Raw genomic sequence first — 22,237 nt, 5'->3', positions numbered from 1 at the left:
CCGAGGAAAATCCAAAGGTTGTTTCACTTTGAATAGACGGCTCACAATTAAGACAAAAGAGTCACTTCACTCACACTCTGCACTGCTGAGAGGGAAAACATGCTGAAAACAAAACGGGAAGAAAGTTATTTTGTTGTTCTTTTGAAACTATATACACTTTATGGCAGAGGTGCTTCTTTTTTCCACTAAAACGACTCCACGCATGGGCGTAGTCTCTCGGCAGGAAGTGATTTTCCGTGCTGCTAGTGAACTTCCCCTACACCTTCAATCGTACACTCACTTTTGCAGCAGTGGAATCGTGTAAATCCCATTACTACAGCTGCTGACTGAAGCAGCTTTCCCTCTGAGTGCTTTCATTACCTCTGACAAGCAGAGACATAAGTCATCAAATAGGGTTAAAGTCAAGCAAATATATGGTGGATATGCAGCCATATCCTTGAGCAACAGCATGGAAATCCCGCCTGTGAGAGAATGGGATTGGGAACAACTGGATCGCCCCAAGTCTCACTTCTCTTTCACACATTTTCCTCTTCTGCTCGGCGCCTCCGTCTCCTCCTTCCTCCCCGTAGCTTGCCCCTTTTTGCTGCCTGGTTATATTTTCTCTGCTTCCTTCCTGCATGCTGCCTCACTAAACCTTTTCCAGACTGTGCTTATTTTTTCCCTCCCTGCGTTTCCTCTTTTCTTTGCTGTACAGCTCTCCCTCATTTTCTCTCCTTGTCAGCCAACTGCAGATGTCTAATCCATCAACACCTCCTCAAGCTGTGAGCAGTATTGTGCGGTGTGAAGCATGTGTGAAACAGGAGTGTGTGCTCGTGTGCAGGAAAAGTTAGTAAAACTAAGTGTGAAGATTAAAGAAATCATAAAGTAATCACAAGCACGCGCTGGATAAATGTGTCTCATATTGTGTGCATATGTGTCACTGCGAGCTCCTCGCACCTTTTTGCACACTGCTTCCCCTCACACCTCAGCAGGAAAGAAGCACCGCTGCACACCACTGACAAAAATCGGAGGTGTCACGACGGAGAAAACTTTACCAGCAGAAACAAGTCAAAGACACTTTGGAAAAGACACGTCGCCTGGGAGAACGTGAATCTCCAGCCGAAGCGTTTCCTCACAAGTGTACTGGCAGAGAGTGGGAAGGGTGTGACATGAAGAATGACAAAACTTAATTTTAGAATTACTGTGCTGCTTTTAATTAACCTTGTTGCCTTCAGGGGGGTTCGGTCTGTTGTGTGGAGAGAGAGAGAGAGAGAGAGAGAGAGAGAGAGAGAGAGAGAGAGAGAGAGAGAGAGAGAGAGAGAGAGAGAGAGAGAGCAGGGGAAAGGGAGTAGTGGGAGGAAGCAAATTAAGTGTAAAAGAGTGATGTAGTGTTGTCTTCTGTCATGACAAAGACCTCCTTTATCTCACAAACAACTTGAGGCAAGCTCTTGCATCATGGGTGTGAAAAAGAAACTGACTGCTACACTGTGTAAACAACTTCAAACTTCCATTTTTAGCCACTGACAAAATCTTTTCTCACTCAGTTCTGCAGTTTGACGCTAAACACTGTTGCATTCCCGATACTTGGGTAATGCACATCTTTGTTTATGAGCTCCTCTTGACCTTTCTGACCACAGGAGGAATTTTACATGCATTTTATTTCATAAATCTGTGGTGGTCTAATAAATAGCTTGAGTCCTTCTCTGTAGGAAAAAAGAAAGCTCTGGTGCTCTTGTTTCAGGAAGTGGAAGAGAGGGGAGCAGAAAACGGAAGGATTAGGAGTCTTACTCATTAATGTTCCTGATGTTTGGACATCTCACCTCTGACTGGATAACCATTAACTTTGTTTGCTTTGCAATGTTGATGTTTTATCTCCACAAATAACCCAAGCCTGGAGGAGTTCTGCCATTTTGTGTAGTTGCTAATGCTAACAATTGGCTTCTACTAGCCGAGCCGTTTTCTGTTGTTTCCTGGACGCTAAACCAACAACAGCGTTCCCCGTCTTAAGACATGATGGGTGCGTCCATGAACGCTAATTTGACAATAGGGAGCCTAAGTCACGCCCATCTACTTCCGGACCATGGGTCCTCTGAAGAACAAAGAAATGAATGCAAGTCATTTGGGCTAAAAACTTATATTTCCACGTGTTAAGTGCCATGGATTTCACAGATGATATTCGTGAATTTTAAATACGCATTTTGATACCAAGAACTGCTTATTTTTGAACCGGGGGAATCGTTTTTTACCTTCAGGAGGAAAGAACCACCATAAATCTGACCATGTAGTAAGTAGCAGCTACACTAGAGGAGAGGAGATTGTGTGGTGATGTCATATATGCAACATGTTGTCTGTTTGTAATCATGTCATGATCATGCCCTGATGTCTGTGTTTACCTGTCACCCTGCAGCAGCAGTAATCTAAGCTGATTAATTCCACCTGTGCTGCTCCCTATTTAAGCACCTGGCTCCTGCTGCTCGGTGTGAGATCGTCTGCTGCCTTGTCAGTCTGTTGAGCGTTTGAACCTGTCTGCCCTTCTATTGCACGACCTCTGCCTGCCTGACCACGGACTACTCTTCTAATAAGTCACCTGAATCATCTCCCTCGCTGACTGTTTTCTGTCTCCCAGGCCAGGCTGCCCGAAACCGACTCCAGCGGGTCCAGTTCGCTGTACCAAGTCCTCAAATAAACATTTAAAAACGTTCTCTGTAGTGTGGTTGTTGGATCCGGCTGGTCGATACTCTGACCCTGACAAATCATGCTAATTACGAACATTTACAAGCTGATAAATATATGTACAAGTAGAGTGACAAGGCGTGGTTCGAAACAGACAACATTACTTTTCATTTAAATTGATGTACAACATGTGTGATTCAGGGGGTAAGGCAAAGCAGACTAGAAAATAGCTCTTTTGGATACATTGACTCTTTTAGAGACATTGACTTGCGTTAATTTTTTGCTCTTCCCATCCAATCTTGGCTGGTTCAAATCATATCTCAAAGACAGAGACTATGTTGTCTGTATTAGGGATTACCAATCAAAGCGGATCACCATGACGTGTGGGGTCCCCCATGGCTAAATTCTAGGACCACTACTCTTTAATCTATATATTCTCCCTGGGTCAGGTCATACTTAATGACAACATAGCCTATCATGGCTATGCTGATGACACCCAGATATATCTAGCCTTATCACCTAGTAACTGTCAACCACTTGTCTCACTCTGTCAGTGCCTAGAACAAGTAAATGACTGGATGCAGTCAAACGTCCTTCAGTTAAACAAAGACAAGACTGAAGTTATTGTCTTTGGCAACAAGAAGGATAGAATGGATGTTATTGCTCAGCTAGACTCCAGGGGAATAAAGACAAAAACCCAGATTAGAAATCTTGGTGTTATCATTGACTCCGACCTGAGCTTCTCTGGACATATCAAGGCTATAACTAAATCAGCGTTTTATCACCTTCATCAGATTTCAAGAGTTAGAGGTCTCATGTCCAGACCAGACTTGGAGAAACTTATTCATGCTTTTATTTCTAGTCGGCTGGAATACTGCAATTGTCTCCTAACTGGTCTTTCCATAAAAGCTGTGAAGCAACTGCAGCTTGTTCAGAATGCTGCTGCTAGAGTCTTAACAAGAACTAAGAGAACGGAGCACATCACTCCTGTTCTTAGATCCCTACACTGGTCACCTTTGAACAACAGAATAGATTTCAAAGTGCTCCTACTAGTTTATAAATCACTCAATGGCGTGGGACCAAAATACATGTCTGATCTCATCTCTGTATATACACCAATAGGGCTCTGAGATCCCTTGAAAACAATCAGCTGGTAGAGCCATGGGTCAGAACCAAACAAGGTGGAGATGCTTATAGTTACTATGCTGCTCACATATGGAATCAGCGTCCCCATGACCTCAGATGTGCCCCAACCCTAGTATTGTTAAAATCAAAACTAAAAACCCTAATGCACTCATCAGCATTTTAAAAGCATTGTCTCTTATCTTGCTTTGTCTCCAGCAATCTGCGCTGTAACTCTGTCTTCTCCTTTAGCTCTAACTATAATTCTATCTATTTGTATTTTGATTTGTGTTTTTATGTTGTTTTCATGTCATGTCCTGATGATTGTAAAGCACACTAAATTACCTCCGTGTTTGACATGTGCTCTATAAATAAAGCTGCCTCGCCTTGTCTTGCCATGAGCCGGCCAATAAGGGAGGAGACCCAGGCTCCCTAGGTGCTAATGTCACTGTATTTTCTAGAAAATCAGCATCAGTGTTCTTTGAATCTGATCCAGACCCTTTCTAGTTCATCTATGCTAGCAATGTGTATCATTTGACTATTACACACCTCCCCTTAACAAACTTGAACCATTTGACCACTTTATTCCTCTGGAGATGGAATAACCAGCTGAATAAAGACCAGTTTGCCCTCCAGGGAATGCAGGGATTCCCTGTAAGATTGACGGCATGCAAACAAGATAATCCCATCCTATTAGATTACATTAGACTGGACTAGATCAGATTAAGCTGGATGACATAAAGCGAGAATCTAGGGATGGCCAAAGAGCAACAGATTACACCCCAGCTTAACAGCAACACATCCGCAGAGAGGACAGCCTGAATAGGAGATGTGGACGTTAGATATTCATTAAGACAAACGTTGCTGTCAAAACATCTGCAAATTAAACATCATGGTTTAGGATAAAGGACAGTGCAGCACTGGCGTTGGTGTAGCCATCCTACCTCACTAACAACAGCTAATCCTTTCCATTAGTCATGCTGTTTAAATAATGAAGCACTCAATAATACTAAGAGAAACACCAGAGGCCTCAATAATTTGTGGGAACTGAAAGACTGATATGTTTCCTGCTTTCCAGTCAGTAATATGTATATAATTTTACCTTTACGTTTTGACATTTAGAGATGTAATTAGCATATCAGCCACAGTCTCAAGCTGTTTAATGTGTCTGTTTGATTTTGATGGTCTTTTTTATTCCTGTGGCTCATGCACGTTAATCTAATCTTGCCCGCCGGCATGTTCTATAACAGCATCTCTATCCAAAAGCCACCCCAGACAGCAAAACCCAGCGTTGTAATTTAGAGACCATCCCTGTAACATTTTGAAATAGGATATTTTTATCAAGTTGTTTATTTTGGAGGGTAAATGCCATGTTTATTACCTTGATTGTTTTTGTCTGAAGTCTGAGTCCGTTTAATGTGTTGATGGCTTTCTCTGCATCCTTTGGGTCGATGTAGTTCACAAAACCGTAGCCAAGACTCTGTCCTGAAACCCCAAAGGAAAAACAAAAATACGATTAGAATTTAAGGGTCATTTCTTTATATGAGCTCAAATATAAAAACCCTTTGGTTCTTTGATCTTTTGAAACTCAGTCTTTAGTCTCCAACAGCAGCAATCCTTGGAACATCTTACCTCGAAAATCCAGTAAAACATAATTTTATCTCTGATTTAAATATCACAGTGGTGCTCAGAAATCTGAAAACTGGTATATGTTTAACTAACTCCCATTGCATTCCCAGTGAAGATTCGTTGTTTCAATTTGACTTTAGAACACATGATAGATACGGTCTGCTTCCAACAATTGGAAGAATACATTTTCGCAAGACCAAAAAATTTTATATGAAAAAAATTAAAAAGAAAAAGATTTTAAAAATACGGTTAAAACAGGGGAAAAAATGTAATTAAGAAATGTAAAGAAAGGGAAAATGAATAGGTAGGAGGGAAATCAGTGGATCCTGGGATGGACAGAGTTGGTAGAAAGAGAAGAATAACGAGGGTGGTGATGAAGGTCACACCTAAGCCAGCTTGAACAGGTGAGTTTTCGGCTGTTTTTTAAAGGAGACCACCGAGTCCACTGATCTCAGGATCAAGGGAGAGAGTTCCAGAGTCTGGGGGCCACCGCAGCAAATGTTCTGTCACCTTTGGTCTTTAGCCTGCTGCGCTGCACAACCAGCAGGCCAACATTGATCTCAGAGACTGTTGGTAATGAACTTGACCAGTTTCATATTTGAAACCACTCTGCAGCCCTCTGCTGACCAAAATGCACACTAGATAGCTTTGTGGAGTGGGTAGGTGTTCTAGGGGGTGCACTTTACATGCTTTATGGCTGTTACGTATTATGCTAGCGCTTAGCATTTTCTGTTTGCTAATTGCAATAAAAAGTACAAGAAGAAGAAAAAGAAGAAGTTTGTCTTTTCTGTTCACTTCATGGTGGAGCCTGGAAGTAAAAGTAAGAGAGTAAGCCTTTGTAGGTGAAGCAAAGAGCTCAAACCAGAGTGAACGTAGGCGCAACACTCCTTTGAAGGAGCTAAAGGAGGCTACAAAATCACAGACTGATGATGATGTACTTTTATTGCTACTGGAATTGTAGATAATGACATTTTTAGTCCAACCGTGTGGAATCCTTTTACTTTGTGGTTTATTTTGATATTAATTGGCTCATAGTGTTAGCTCGTTGTTGGCGCTAGCTACAGCAGGCTGCTGTAGGGTTGTTTTTGCAATTCCACAGTAGGAGGAGTAGGAAACGGCTCAGTGTTACTTTAATGCGATCTATAAAATGTGAGGAATCAAATTTAAAGCAAGAACAAAACGTTGAAGAGCTTTGTAGCTGCATTAAAAAAGAAATAACAGCCATTTTCTCAGGGTTTTAGCCGAGCCCCCTTGAGAGCTGAACAGGCCTGTGTTTCCCAAGTGGATCAACACTTTCAACAGGCTTAGGGCTTTTAAAGCGGACACGCCCCCCCGCCCATCAGGAACCCCAGTTTCCAACATTCAGCCTCTATCACGCCACACACAAGCATCTAAAAGGAGCAGCAATCACACATTTATGCTAATAAGAACAGACAGCAGTTAGTCAGAAACAAAGTGAATCACAGAGCATGAAACATGGCTCTTTCGCAAAATAAATACATTTGGGCTATGGATATCACAGAGCAGACGAGCTCAGCAGCAAGCAGGGGAAGGGCCAGGAGGGACTTGTAGTCCTAACATCAAACAGCTGATGATTTTTCTCTTCCTCTCTCCTCTCCTCCCTCTTCTCCTCTGGATTAACGGTGGATTATAAGGCACTCTATTGTTAATTAAAAATCTGCCATCCTGGAGAGACTTCTGCTATTTATAACCGGCCATTCTTTCTCCACTCTCCACTTCCTCCCTGACTCTCAGCTGACATCAGGTGTTGAGTTTGCCCGCTTAAATATAACTCTGATTGTACACACCAGAGACCACGAGCAAAGACGAAGAAGGGGAGAAAGGTGTTTAGAACAAAGCCTGGAATTGGTCAGTTTGTGGCCAAAGCACCGTCACTCATGAGTTTTCTAAGTGATATAAGAATAATTTTAATGGTATTCTTAAACTATTATAACACTCTAAAAAGTAAAGATAACTTCTGGACCCCCTCATTCTTATTTACACTCTCCCTTTCTTACATAAAATGGACGGCCATCAAGACAGACTGGTTCAGTGAAGCTGTTCATGCAGCCAGCTGGCAACCATGATGTAAAGCAAGCATCACACTGCAGAATCGGTCTTTACTTATCTGTGTGGGCATGCATTGAGTCAGCCGTGGGGTAAGACAGACATTACAAAAATGCATTTATTTGAGTCTAATTGTGCTTGAATGCGACAGGTGTGTGTGTGTGTGTGTGTGTGTGTGTGTGTGTGTGTGTGTGTGTTATACACGTGGTGATAATAGCCCACAGTTTGGCATAGTTTTTCGCACTCAGCCTCATCTTTACTCCTCCTTTGCCACGTCTAGCCTCCAGAACTGGAGGGAAGAAGGTGGGAATGGGGCTCACTGCCGAGCTTTGTTCCCCAGGTGAGCTGGAGATGAGGGTAGATGCAGGGAGACATCTGCCTACAGCTTCAGAGAAAGCTCCGGGAGGGGATTCCACCTTCCGCTTCTAGCCAACTAACAGCAGGGAGCCGCTAGCTTGCTGCCTGGAATGTATGTGCACACATGTACGAGCAGTAGAGGTTTACCTTCACATCAGGAGAGCGAGGATCGAAGAGACAGCAGTATTTTGTTGGTTCAAAAACTCAAAAGATGAGAACGCTTTATATGAAACTTTTGGTCCACACAGACATAATCACACGTGAAAGTAATTATGTAAGCGACTCAAACCATGGATGCCTACAGTGAATGCTTGCATACTCAACAGGCAGAGGGGCTGAACTTATCACAGCCCCTCCTGTGTGCCCCTCAGAACAATCCCCCAGCAGGAGGAGCCTTGTAGGATCCCACCATCTCAGTTTTGGCCCGACACACCATGGATAGGCACAGCTCTGACGCGCGTTAACACAGCTCTGCAGCAATTGACCTAGCGTGGTGTGTTTTATGAAAGCAAGGTCGGCCTGCATCTTTAAATATGAGCAGATTAGCACCTAGAGAAGCTTTATTACCATCAACAGAGGATGATTTATTTTTCAAAAGCTTTCTGTGAATTTTTGCCACACTTTTAAATAAAAATGTAAAATCAGCGATGTTGCTTTGCTTCTGCGAGATATTTTACTTAAAAAAACAGAAGATGGTTAACAATGTTAGTGGAAATGTCAGATAAAACTAGAGAAAATGCATTTGTATTTTATGTTAACCTCTCTGTCCCTTTTTCTAATGTTTCTAAGAGCAGCATTTTTCACAAACAGATAATACTCTGTCTGCTATTTCATGATTAAAACATAAAAACGCACTGCATCAGAGGCAGTGTGGAGAAGCTAATGAAAGAACTTGATAAATAGCTTTGATGGAGCGGTAACTAAAAAAACAGCCCTGCGCAGATCAATTAGCCTAATAAACGCATTAGCATATAAGTTTTATTGTCATTTAAAGCCACAGAACCTAAACAAAGCACTGCTGGTCTAAATGGATTTTTAACGAGGTAAGATATCGTCAGTTTGATTAGTCAGTTGCCACATGAGCATATTATAGAAAAGTGATACCCGTGTGTTTGTATAATTAATGAAAAAATATGCAAATCTAATGAAGAACTTGTGAAATAGGTGTCACATTTATATACAGATGGTCTATAGGTCATTAATGGCAGCATTAGCGAGTTAGCTGCACAGATAATGCCACAATGCTGCGGTGCTTCATCGTTTAATGGCACATGTCTGCCGTCGCTGAGGGACGACCCACACGAGGCGGGGGCTGAGGTGAACCCTGCGTCTGGCAGACCTTTTTTTGTGGAATTGGACATAAATTCTACAGGGAGGTGGGCTTGTTTTTCAGCAGTAAAACAAAATAAATCACTGCTATTTCTAGTGAGTAGTTCTCTGGTGTGTTGGCGAGGAGTTATGACTAAGCCATTATTTGTTTCCTGAGGAGCAGCAGGATGCCCAACGTGTGAGATGAGAAAATGAGTGTACTTTGAGCTGGTGTCCTGCCTGCTGGCACTAATATGTAATTTCATCTTTATTTTCCCTTCTGTGCATGCACACCTAAAGCATGTATATGCAAGCTAACACACCTCCACAAAACTGCACAGGAGTTTATCTGGTTCATGCAAATGAAATAAAGTGGATATGAGCACGGCTATGCTGAATTTCTATACAATCAAGTTGGAATATTACAATCTTATAATACAGTGAGGGGCACAGTATGATACACAGTCACATGCTGTAAAATAGACAAATGAGAGAGTCCAGTGCATATTTCCTGTCATTATTTTTCGCCCTTTGTTGTATTCTGTGACTAAGAGCCTTGTACTGCAGACATGAAAGCGTCTTCATCTCATACTGTCATCAGGCACGGCTCAGACAGCACGCTATATACTCACTTTGATCTCAAGTGGGAGCCACCGAGTGAAACACAAAGCTGCAACAACCTTTATTTTACAGCTAATGCTCACCATTGTTGCTAATAATCATGTTCTAAATTATGCAGCTATTACTCAAAAAGTTAATTTGTATTGTAGACATTGTTGTCAAAACAGTAATTCCTTAGTCAAACACAGAGCAGAGGCATTTTGTGCCGGTTCTGTTAAAAATCGTTCAGTTTTCTCTTTTGTGTGTGCATTTTTTAGGTTTTACTAGCAACGAGAGGAAGGAGGAAATCTCTGTGTGGATCTAGAAATAAAAACCTGATGAGAGTGGACCTTTACAGGCTATTTCTTTCCCCCATTTTTTATCACACACTGTCACCAGCCAAATATTTCTGTCATTCTGAAGTCATAAGAGGGCCCGCGGAGCAGAAATTGTGAGGGGGAGCTGCAGGGCGAAGGGACCACAGGAGATGATGATGCCTGAGCACCAAAAGAAGACTTAAAAACACAGTTTTACTCAATCAGAAGAAGAAACTAGCCACATTTTAGTGCAGAGATAAAAAAAAGTATCTATAAATAATGTGCTTCAGCTTGCTTCTTCCATCTTTCATTGCCTGGCTTCTACAGTGACTTTAACTAGAGCTATTTCTGATGGGCTGGAGCTCCTCAACATTTAAAAAGGTAGCCTGTCACAAGCTTCGTGGCAGGCTCTGCTTCGCTCATCTCAAAGACTTTCAGCTCCGCCGGGAAATCGGGAGATGGAGAAATACAAAGAGAACAAAAGACTGTGGCGTCTTAAACACCGGGAGTACAGTAAGAGCATAACATGTGGCGTGTATTGAGCCCATTTAAATAAGTAAATTCATAAACAGAGCCACATCCCCCGCACAAAGGCATCGACTGTAGATCCCTCTCCCACTCACTCATTCAACACATCTTTCCCTCCTGGGTTGCCAAGGTAGCAGTCACTGTTGCAGTCAGGAGGCTCCCACTCTCAGTTCCCAAGGCCCTGCTTCCAACACACACACACACACACACACACACACACACACACACACACACACACACACACACACACACACACACTCTTGCCCACGTAGAGGCTCAGGGACAAACACACACATGTAAACCACCCCCTCACGGTGACTCCCTGTGCCTTGGGGCCGGTGGACTGCAGCCTGCAGTGTGTGGGCTTGTTTTGTAACGGTGCTGCTGCAGAAGGAAAAAGCTGGTAGGAAAAGAGTCCCCCTTTGAGTCATGGATAACCCTGTTATGTCAGGATTGAGGAACCTGACATGCTGAACCTGCTCAGACCCCCCTACGAGAGCCCAACCCGCCTTCCTTAGCTTTACACCTTTCTCCTTGCCTGGCCAGGCAAAGTAAACGTAAGAGTGGAAGGTTGGGGGTTGAGGAGCCAGCCTGGAGGCTGACTCAGACTGAGGAGGCACAGGGGACAGTCACAACCCCTGCCTTCCATGAAAAGGCCACTCGGAGTGAGATGAAATGGGACAGAAGCTGTCTAATATGAGGGTCAGAGGAGGACCGGTGGAGCTGGGCAAGCTTAGGACAGCCAGATCTGGAGCTAAGAAGGCAAAGGGGTTGAAATTAAAGAAGAGGGGGGCACCCTGAGGAGACACAGGACATTCTTGGGACTCTAAAACATTAATGCATGTCTTGCCTGCCTACTTGTGTATGCACCCCTGAGCCTGTCAGCTCTCCTAATACCTGGCTTTGGAGATGTCGAATCCTTTTTTCATCTCTTTCCATGTCAGCTTTGTTCACACTGTCTTCAGCCAGCCTTCAGCCTATTTCAGGTTTAGATAAATGCAGCCTGTGTGTGGAACATAAACACTACAGCAGACCTCACACAGTACTCTTTCAGAGTGAATTTGAACAGTTTGTAGAAGTCCATTACTGCACGGAAAACCCTGTAGGTAGGTGCTTTGGGAGTCCTGTTCTGGGAAATGGCTCAACAAAGAAAAGCAGCCTTGTGATCCTTGTGCAGGAGAAGAATTCAAACCCACTGTTTTTGACTCCATAATAATAACAGTTGTATTAATGGAAGTCAAAAGTGTTCTTCCCACCTGCACCATGTGAATGAGATGCACTGATAGACCACAGAACTGAAGCTGCGGCCCGTCGGAGGTGCTCCAGCTTAAACTGCTCCACATCTGACATCAGTCCATCCATTTTTCATACCCAACATCTGCTTGGCTTGCTAGATTGTCACTATGATTTGCATCAGTCCCTCAGATTACACGCATAAAGCCAACACGTGGAAGGTAACTGGGGTGGTGTGCACAAAGAGAACAGAGATAGGTTTAGGAGCAAAAATAACCTCGATCGTATTTCACATTTATATCAGCGAGAGAGGACTTTGACGGTGAAGTCATGCAAATGCCATTACTTGAGGAATAAGTAAGCAGAAAAAATGCTATCAACGTTATAATGTTTTTTTTCTTTTTTGGCCGCTAATATTCATGGAAGTATTGGAATGCAAATGCTTGTCGGCCCTGAAATTACACCCCCTTCTCTCCCGCTCCAAACCAGACCAATGCAGGCGGTTCTTGTTCCAGCATCAAGAAAGCTATTTTCTTCTCCTCCATGTGATTATGAAAACAAATGGATCCATTTCTATAGCAGAAATGCAGCTGATGCAGAAAATTATCCCGTAAAATGACTTGCTGACAAAGATCAGTCAATCCCATTTTGGGAATGCTGATTCCACATTCGCCTTTTTTCCCTCTGGAAAAAAAAATGCCTTTGTGTTTTTGCTCTAAAACCACAAGGAATTATTATTGATCTTGAACATTCAGATAAGCAGAGAGAAGGAATATTTGTGGCTCACCATTCTTAATATGACATAACATTTAAACACAAGAAGAGATGTTGAGATCACTGAAGAACACTTCTGATGTGTTCTTCGTCTCCACAGGCAGAGAAGAAATGAACAGGTGGAAGTCCAGGGCTTTGTGCAGGTGTGTTTGTGTGGGCTGCAGATAGAGGAGTGAATGCTAGCTTTAAATAAAAGATTAACCTGCATGTCCCCAGCGTGTTGGGAGAGCACCGTGCAGAAGTGGTTGTGCGAGCAGGCGGGCGAAAGAGGAACAGGGAAGACACCCAGAGGTGGCTCTTCCACTGACTGAAGTCAGCTGAGATGACAGGAGAAGCTGAAGTGTCTCTGCCTGCCAGCGCTCGCCTTGAGCTTCACACCATGATGGCGTCACTGGGTTTGACATGAGTAGGTCCACAGGAAGCAGAGAGGGTGCTGAAAACCTGTCTGTCTCAGATACCTCAGAGAGGCTCAAGAGCTAACACCTTGTCAGCAGGTTAGCCGGGACTCAACCACTGGGAGGAAACAGAGGTGTAAACAAATGCCAATTATTGTTTGTTTGAAGTCAGTTTGATATTTGAAAGAGAACTGAGTAAAAAAAAACACTCATTTTCTGGTAAAAAAGAAATTATCCAAGGGCATTTGTTGAAATTTATGTGAGTGGATTTAACTTCCAAGAACCACTTTTGTACTCCAGATTCAGAAAAGCAGAATATGAAAGAAGAGAGAAGTCCTGTTATTCCCATCAGCATCAATTCATAACTACAGAGCTTCTTGGTTTTGAAATCCTACCAAGGAGAAAAATCTTCTCACTAAATGTTTAACTCACCCAGAAATGATGATAAAACCCCTCAGCATCGTAATGATCTTGTATTTATTTGTAGAGTTGCATGATGGATGAAGAACAGCACAGGTGCTTCAGCTTCAGTGAGGGATGGCTTTCCTCCCTTCCACAAGCCTGGCTTAGTCTGTTAATGACTTGGATGACGGTTAGAGAGCGTGGAGCCTCTTGGCATTCCCTGCTGGAAGGAACCTGTGCTTTTTTAGCCTAAAAGTTTGCATGGGAAAATTGCACCCATGGGAGAGCAAAACAGGCTTGCACCACGGGGGGTGTGTGTGTGTGTGTGGTGGTGGTGGTGGGTGGGGGAAAGGGGGGGTAGTCCTTGTAGTGCAGAGCAAAGAAATTCCATAAATGGTTTAGAAACGCAAACACCTCTACCTCCTTGAGTCCCCGTTTAAGATCCTCGCAGGTTTACAGTGAAGCTTTTCATTTTAAAACGCTCTCCCGACTTCCTGCGGGCTCCTGACTGCTGCAGACCAGGAGGAGAGGGAGCATGGTGATGGTGATGGTGATAGCATGTGGTATCCCAGTGTTATTTTTGTACACAACATCTACCATTATCCTGGTGAATCTGGCTCCACTTCGAGACCCATTACAGCACAAGAGGAGGACGGTGCTAAAGAGGATCCTGAAGCAGCAGAAATCTTCTCCTAAGAGTGGGCACCGAAGGAGGGAGAGATGGTTTAGATCGTTGGCCGTCTCTGGTCCACAGCCAAGCTGTCATTAAAATCGGACCTTTAGTTTACAGGAAATCCAATTTAATGATTGCGTCACGTGTGTGTGTGTGTGTGTGTGTGTGTGTGTGTGTGTGTGTGTGTGTGTGTGTGTGTGTGTGTGTGTGTTCACCCTCTTCCCTTTGCTATCCCTCAATGGCTCGGTGATCCCTGCCTGGTGCTCTTTAATGAGATTATCAGGAGTAGAGTGTCAGTAAGTAGGATCTAAAATGAAAGCCATTATGGAGCATTATCACAGAGCTGCACCCCCACCCACCCCCGATCCATCTGCTGCATGGCCACCCACACAGCCACTACGCCCAGATTACAGCCGTGATTAGCACCGCAAAGTGCTGCCTAATTTAAGCTCCTCTGGAGAACATGTGGCACTTTGCTGCATTTCCGAGTCGTAGCGCTCGAGCACGCTGAGGATGAAGACGGATCTGTCATAGAAAACGCCGTCGCATTCTGCAGATCTTCCCAAATACTCGAGTCAGACAGGACAGAGTCAAACTGTTTAGTATGTGCAAAATTCAGAACATTTGCTGCCTTATTTAGCTCCTCGCATATGTTTTAGCAGAAATGATGTTCTCCAACTTTAGTCTAAAAATGTATTCAGTGAGTGGTTTGCAAAAGTGACAAATTAAAGTATTATAATATATAAATGAAATGTACTCAGTTACAGCAATCCACTTCATCTTAAAGGCTTTTTGGGACATACTAAAAGTTAAAGTTAAAGTCCACCATCACTCGCTGGTGAAATTCCATCTCCACTTTTGACCCAACCCCATGGGTGGGTTAGTGAGCTGCAGCTGTGGCTGCGCTCGGGAACTATTTGGTGGTTTAACCCCCTCCCCCAATCCAACCTCTTAAAGCTAAATATCAAGCAGGGAAGCACTGGGTCCCATTGGTAAGGTTTATGGTATGATCCGACCAGGATTTTAACCCCGATCTCCCAGTCCCAGTGTGGACACTCTACCAATAGGCCACTGAGCTGGCAAAATATAACTGATGAATAAATTTTGCATTCAATCTTGAGTTATTAATATTTTTCTGGATTTTTGGGGGGCATAACATTTAAACATTGAACAAGGATGCTTCAAATCCTTCAAAACCGCCTTAAAACAGGTGCTTGTTGAGAAACTGGCACAATGAAAATAATCGGCAACAAACTTGATTTTATTTTTTTATTTATTAGCCAGCTGATTCATCACCCATACATGTAATCAGAAAGCTAGATAAAATAATCCCATGTTCAGCAACGTCTTTCAACTCTGCTTTTTAATCTTTACGTTAATTGGCTGCATTATAAGGTAATATCTATATAAAATAGTGTAATTAAAATGTGACTGCTATGCAGCTGCATTCTTTTTCAGTCTTGTTCTGTCAGATGCAGACATGGCTTCTTTAAAATGTGTTTTGTTCTAAATAAAGAATAAAAAACCTTCCAAACCCCAGAGTGGATCTATTATAAATGTCTAAGATCACCGTGTGTCATGCAGGCTCTAAAACCTTACACTAAAATAGCTTAAGCTTTTTATTTATTCAAATTTGTTCTTCAGCTTTCTACGAGAACAATTTTAACATAAATATTAATGCACCAAGATCATCTAAGAATTTGATCCAATAAATAAGTAAGATCGACTCCAAATCTTATTGAAACAGATGCAGGGTGGGTGTTTCGCAGAAGTTCAGCTGAGACGCCGCTGAATGGAAGAAAGGAGCTTTAAATCTTTAAACCTCAGTAGGAACAAACTTTTAGCGTAATTAGTTTTCATTTAAGGCAGCATTTGAATTCCTCGTCCTAAGATATCTTTGAAGCTGCTCTTCAGTACAAGATAATTGTTCTGATTTACTTTAGAGAGAGAGACAGACGGGGGAACATGCTCTCTTGGGGTCCGCGTGAGCGGCTTTTCCTTCTCTTCTATTTTCTAACAGATCGATTCTTCAAGAAGTGATGGTCTTCATGTCTAATCTCTTCTCTTGACACTAAACTTTCTCTAGTGCAGGTCAGGTTTCTGATACTGCCCAGTTGAAAGAGGAACAAGGCAGTTTTGCCTTGCTTTTAGCACCCCACAGTGTCCGTTTATAGAACAAAAAGCAAAACTAATCTCCTCGTTGTCCGTACGTTGTTTTTAACTCCTTAATCTAACAGCTGAAACATCTCACCAGCCTTCCTTAGTGCCTACAGGATTGATTCATCACTAAATCAAACAAATCAGCTGTGTCCATGATCTAAAACATGCAGGAAACGTGCTGGAAGCAGACTGCAGCGCCAGGTATGTCAGCCCTAGTTTTTAAGTCCCAACAGAGCGGCTGCCACTCTGAAGTTGCAAGTGGAATATTCTGACCACAGGGGGCAATAGAGGCTGGGCGGCCTTAACTTTAATCCTCTAAAGCACATGTATCAGACACGAGGCCCTCGGGCCAAATGTGGCCCGCCACATCATTTTATGTGGCCCGCGATAGCTTCAAGTGACTTAAAATAGGTCTATGCTGCCTCAAAGTGTGCATTGGCTATAAACTACATTTCCCATAATGCATGGCGATTGTGTTAGTAGTGCAGTGACAGTATTTCACCACTAGGTTGCAATGTATCCATATTCGTGTTTAATTAATGCAACAAGAGAAAATAACTATCCACAAATTTACAGTCATTAGCATCCATGCTACTAGCATCAGCGTCTGTGGCGTTACCTCCTCTGTCTCCGACAAACTGAGAACACTCCTCTTACTCAGCAAGATTACTCAGAAATTAGCCGACTTTGAAGCCCAGAAATGGATTTTAACAACTCAGGTGTCTGTTGCTGACAGAGAAAGCTCACCGACCAACTTCCAGACTGAGATAATTTAGCTCCAGTCACTCTGACTCTGTAGCTGGTGCAGTTTTTATCTCTCCTCCCCGACACTCTGACCAACAGCATGGTCCCGCTGCTCTCCATGTTCAGCAGCTTAAACCTGTGTGAGCACCTGTTGTCTGTGATGAAGATGAACAGAACAACACAGCTCCTTCTTCGGCTCAGAGCCCAACCCCACAGGGGCAGGTGTCTGGCTGCAACAGGTGAGCATCACAGTAAATCAGAGTGGAGCAAACTGGGCTTGGATTATTTAGGTTTGTATGCACTTTTTCTGCTCAAAGCAGGAAAGTTAAAATGTGAGATGTTGCATTTTGATTTAAGAGAATTACTATGTTTTATTTATGTTGCTGGCCTGTGAAAAAAGATTTTGCCTACTTTAAAGCAGGAACTGGAAAGATTACAGATAGAAGAATAGAATAGAAAATCACTTTATCGTCCCTCAGTAGGGAAAGCTTGGTGTCACGGCAGCGATAACATTCATTACAGGAGCAGAAGAGGAGAGTAAATAATTAGAATGAGCATGAAAACATGAAATAGAAATACTTAAAAGATTCAAAAGTTTAAAAAATAAAAAGAAAGCTGTATATACACACATTTTAAGGAATAACGTATTTTTAAATGAGACATGACTAATTACTACAACTGATGTGTGCTTTATTTAAAATCGATTTGCTCGTGTGTAAGTTGGTTATTCCACATTCAGTGTAAAAAAAAAAAGTTTGAAAGTTTGAAGGAATGGGTTTGGCCCGCAACTTTGTCCCAATTTTTCATTTCGGCCCAGTGTGAATTTGAGTTTGTCACACCGCATCTAAAGGGTCATTTTAGCACACACTGGTTCAAGAAAATATGAAAAATATGAAAAAGTATCCCTTCAAGAACAGAACCATGTGACTTGAAAACCCAAACTCCATCCTGAAATTATATTTCTGACTTAAATTGTGTCCAACCCCACTTTTAATAAAACAGATGGTCTCAAGTCAGTGAGACATGCTTATTTAGGAATTAGGATTATCATAATACACTAAAACCCATTGTTTTCACAGTTTCCAAAATAAAAGCCTCCATTGCATACCTGTGATCTTATCACGCACTAGTTTGCAGGACTCGATTTCACCAATGCTGCCGAACAGGCTTCGGAACTCCTCCTGGGTCATGTTCTGGGGCAGGTAGTTCACGATGAGGTTTGTCTTGCTGTCGTCGTTCGTGGGACCGGTCTGCATGGGTGAGGGGCAGCCGCGGTTGTTGGAGGTCGGACCGTTAGATGTGGTGCCTCCTCCGCTGGGGCCATTTGTCACCGGCGCCTCCATGTTACTAATGATCTGACGAAGAGGAGCAAAGAGGGAATGATGAAGAGAGAAAAAAGGAGACCGGTAGCATATAAAAGCAAAGGCTCTATAAGAAAACAAATGTAGCTGCCTTGAAGGCATTAATACTTCTGCATCTCAATAAACATAGTCATTGAAAGGCATCTTTAAACAGGCTGTATGCATGCCTGTGTGAAAACTTACAGCAGCATGTTTGCTTTTCAACAGGATAAAAACATCCAAAGGAAATTGGATGTAGCAAGAAGTTTGGTAATTTCTGGGCTTTTTAACAGATTTGTACCAGAGAACATTTGATCCTCTTAGATAGCCGTGCCAGCCAGCAGATGAATATTACATAATCAAATCGAAACAGATGTAAAAAAAATGCTTTTGAGTCGAATATTTGGCATTTTACACAGTCGAAGCAACACATTCCATCTTTTAAAACATTACGCAACATTATTGTGATTGTTTTAGAGCTTTAAAACATTTTAAAACTAAGAATGTTATTGCAAGGTCTGATGGCTCAGCTTCACCTTTAACACCAATGATTTGTGACTTTTTTGTTGTTTTGATGTAATTTAATAAGTTGACATTTCAAAATATGTATTTTTGCTTTACCATTTAAATAATCTGCCCAATGGTTCTTTCATGCAGGTAAAATATGTCTGATCACTGTACAACTAACTACATGTGCACGCCCATCAGTTCACTTCAGCTCTATCTGAGCTGATTTGGGAAATTTCAGCATCTGATCTGCTTTTGTTGTCCATGATTTGCTGCTTATCTTTACTTCTTAAGGGCACATTTCCTTGAAAGAAAAAGTTTATTTTAAACACATTCTTTCAAAGGCTTTGAAAAGCTCTGCATGTCCTTGAATGGTAACACTAAAATCCTTAGACATTAGAGTTAATCAGATTCTGTCAGGAACTTTTTAAAGTAACAAATCTTCAGAATCTGATGGAGCTTAGGTGTTTAACCCTAAATTTTCATCCTCATCTTTTGCAGCTCAAATTATGGCTGTTGTATCAATAACCCTATATAACCTTTCTGGCCTTTCTGCAGGAAGTCTGCACAAGTGGGTTTTCTCTGCGTACCCCCTTGGTGAGGGTGAGAGTGAATGGTTGGTCGTGTCCTTGTGATGGACTGGTGAACTGTCCGGGGTCCTGTAGCCTAGTGGAGATGCACTGATGTATAAACAGTTCAGAAAATGATTGAATGTTCTCCTCAACATCCGGATGAAGTGCATCTCACATTGAGAGCTAATATACTTTTCGATAACAATATCTAAAACATTTTAGAATGATTGTATGTATTATCACCCAGTTAAAGGTTATTCTTGTTGAGTATTTTATACGTCAGATTTTAAACAGTTGAACACCCAAGAAGATCAAATGCTCATTTGGTCAAATGTAAAAAACAAACCTAGAATATAAAAAAATCTGCATTGATACTGAAGTTATGAAAGTCAGTATGAACAACCATATTTCTAACTCATGCAATAACTAAATTCATTAAAAAAACATGCTTCATCTATTCCACTGAAATTACTTAAGTCTTCAGCCATGACTTGAATTGTTATGTATTTGATACTTACAGAAACAAAATTAGCTAACACACTGGAGACAACACGTCTAATATCTCTGAACATTTCCAGGTACAACAGACAGAGAGGAGAAACAGGAAGTGTGTGCAAAGATTACATTTTCCCTGTACTGATAGCTGCTGAGGATTGTGGGAGGTGACGGCGACAGGGGCAGCCCTTCAGCTATCTGTGAGGTGGCTGATGCTGATGCTGCTGCTGTGACAGAGGGATACTTGCATTTCCATATGTGGTTTCAGAGAGCCTCTCAGGTTCAAAGAGCAACTAAGACCTTAGTGTAAGTGCGAAAAAATACAGGAAGGGGTGTAAAGAGTCTCAGGAGGTTGGTTGCACTTTGATTTACTAGCAAAACACTCTGTTATTTATTTAATGCACATGCTGATTGGGAGTCAACAGGATTCTATAGAAAAACAACACAAAGAAAGGCTATTCAAACAGCTGCAAATCAGTATTTATTGGCTTAAATGAACAACAAGGTGTGTGTGTGTGTGTGTGTGTGTGTGTGTGTGTGTGTGTGTGTGTGTGTGTGTGGTCTCATTTGTATGGATCAGAGAAAGGAAACAAATATTAGCTTTTTTTAACTAAATCAAGCCAGAAGAAGGTGTGCATGTGATCACTATTGACCTGTAGTGATTCTGCGTTAAGATGAATAAAAAACACCTTGTGAAACACCCGTCCATGTCCTTTAGTACGGCTGAGAATCCAGAGAACATACATCCCACCCACCTCATAGCGAAAACCCTACATCAGAATGCAAACCTCCTGGAATCTCATACAATTAAAGTTGTAAGTCAGATCTCTCCTTTCTCCTGTTCAGCTCTCGGTCTATTTTTAACTTTTCTTAAGTACGAGCAGAAAGGCTGCACTCGGAAGCGAGGCTGGTTTCAGCAAAAGAGAAACGACAAGTCCTGTTTCTCTCTATTTATGGACTATCAGAAGACTGGGCCCAGTGTTCTAATAATACAACTGAAAGCAGGAATTTCGCAACATTAGTCCAGAAATAGGTTTTTAAAACAAATTTAGATGCAGTAAGTGTTTTGTGTTTTAATCAACACACTTTTATCTTTGCTTCTGCACAATGATAAATACACTATCCCATCCCCTCTATTGTGAAATCATTTCATTAAATACGAGGGGTTCAACTGTTTATTTCCCCACATTTTAGAAGGCTTCTTAGAAATAAAACTGTAATTCCAACATTCTCTTCTTCCTCCGTATAAATGTTTCCAGGGAAGGAACAAAAAATGTCAGCCTCAAATCTGCTTCCACCTTCTTATTTTAAACACACACACTCACACACACGCAGTGAGAGAGAGAGGGAGAACAATGGCTGAAGCCCACAGCAGAAAACAAACAGACAGGGAGATGTCTAAAAGCTCTCAAGATGAGAGCTGCATGCAAATTGTTCTTTTGACAGTATCCTTCCCTGCTCACTCAACAATCCACCACAACAGAGACACCAAGACAGCCTGAGAAAGACGAGGGGAGAACGAAGAGGGCGGAGAGAAAAGCATTGACTGCAGCCATAACAGAGTTGATTGGAGAGGGCCTTATTAAATCTGTTTACATTCCCTGCTGGGCTCCATTCTGTCAGAGAGACTTTCAACTCCATGGGACGTATTCTGAGGACTTTTTCTCTCTCTCTCTTTTTTTTTACACCAAAATGGCTGCCTCTAATTAACAGGGACCTGCTGAGTTTCAGTAGCCGTTTATATTCCTCTCCTCATCCCTGCCCACCAGCGTTCATCCTGCTCAGTGATCCTCTTCGTGTTGGTAGTGAACACTCTGGCTGTCCCTGCTCTCCCACTGTGCAGCTCGGTGCTGAGGACACAATTCACTGCACGTCCTGCTGACTGGGCACAACACTCAACTCAACCCTCTCTGGCACTTGGTCTCAAGAGTTAGAATTCAGCTCTTGCATGGGACGGACCAGCGCATGGCTGTTGGCTAAAAGTAATACACAGGGAAATCTATGCAGTTACTGGAATGTTGTAACACAAATATGAGTGTGTGTTTTATTTTTTTTTTTTTTGTCGGTGTGAGTTTTGAATTCCTTACACTGTGAATCTTCAGCTAGATCAAAAGCTTCACTTGTAAGGCTGCAGATTTAGTCTGGTTAAAGCGTTCAAAAGGGAAGTGCAGTGAAGAAACAGAATACAGATTTAAAAGGTGCTTGACACATTCAACATCGGTCTTTCATTAAGTTCTCTAGAAATTTCTATGGGTAGAGATTCAAGCTGAGTACATTTTAAATACAAAAATGTGTACATAGAGTTAGTGCTGAGTGATAGTTTAGTTTACCGATGAATTCAAATTTGGCACCTGTGAAAAAT

The 22,237-nt window shown here is 42.2% G+C and overlaps 1 protein-coding gene across 7 annotated transcripts in view; it reads right to left on the bottom strand.

Annotated features, from left to right (window-relative positions):
- Positions 1-22,237, bottom strand: part of elavl4 (ELAV like neuron-specific RNA binding protein 4) — a 95,753-nt gene that overhangs the window by 36,042 nt on the left and 37,474 nt on the right. For all 7 annotated transcript variants that reach the window (XM_070554145.1, XM_070554144.1, XM_015971349.3 and 4 more), the window contains 2 exons: positions 18,070-18,316; positions 5,156-5,259 (listed from right to left, as the gene is read on the bottom strand). In XM_070554145.1, the coding sequence (XP_070410246.1) occupies positions 5,156-5,259; positions 18,070-18,316 (351 nt within the window). The remainder of the gene's footprint in view (positions 1-5,155; positions 5,260-18,069; positions 18,317-22,237) is intronic.

This window comes from Nothobranchius furzeri, chromosome 8, assembly GCF_043380555.1.
Source record: "Nothobranchius furzeri strain GRZ-AD chromosome 8, NfurGRZ-RIMD1, whole genome shotgun sequence".
Lineage (NCBI taxonomy): Eukaryota > Metazoa > Chordata > Actinopteri > Cyprinodontiformes > Nothobranchiidae > Nothobranchius > Nothobranchius furzeri.
The sequence above is the reverse complement of the archived record's forward strand: the minus strand, read 5'-3'. Positions and strand labels throughout refer to the sequence as shown.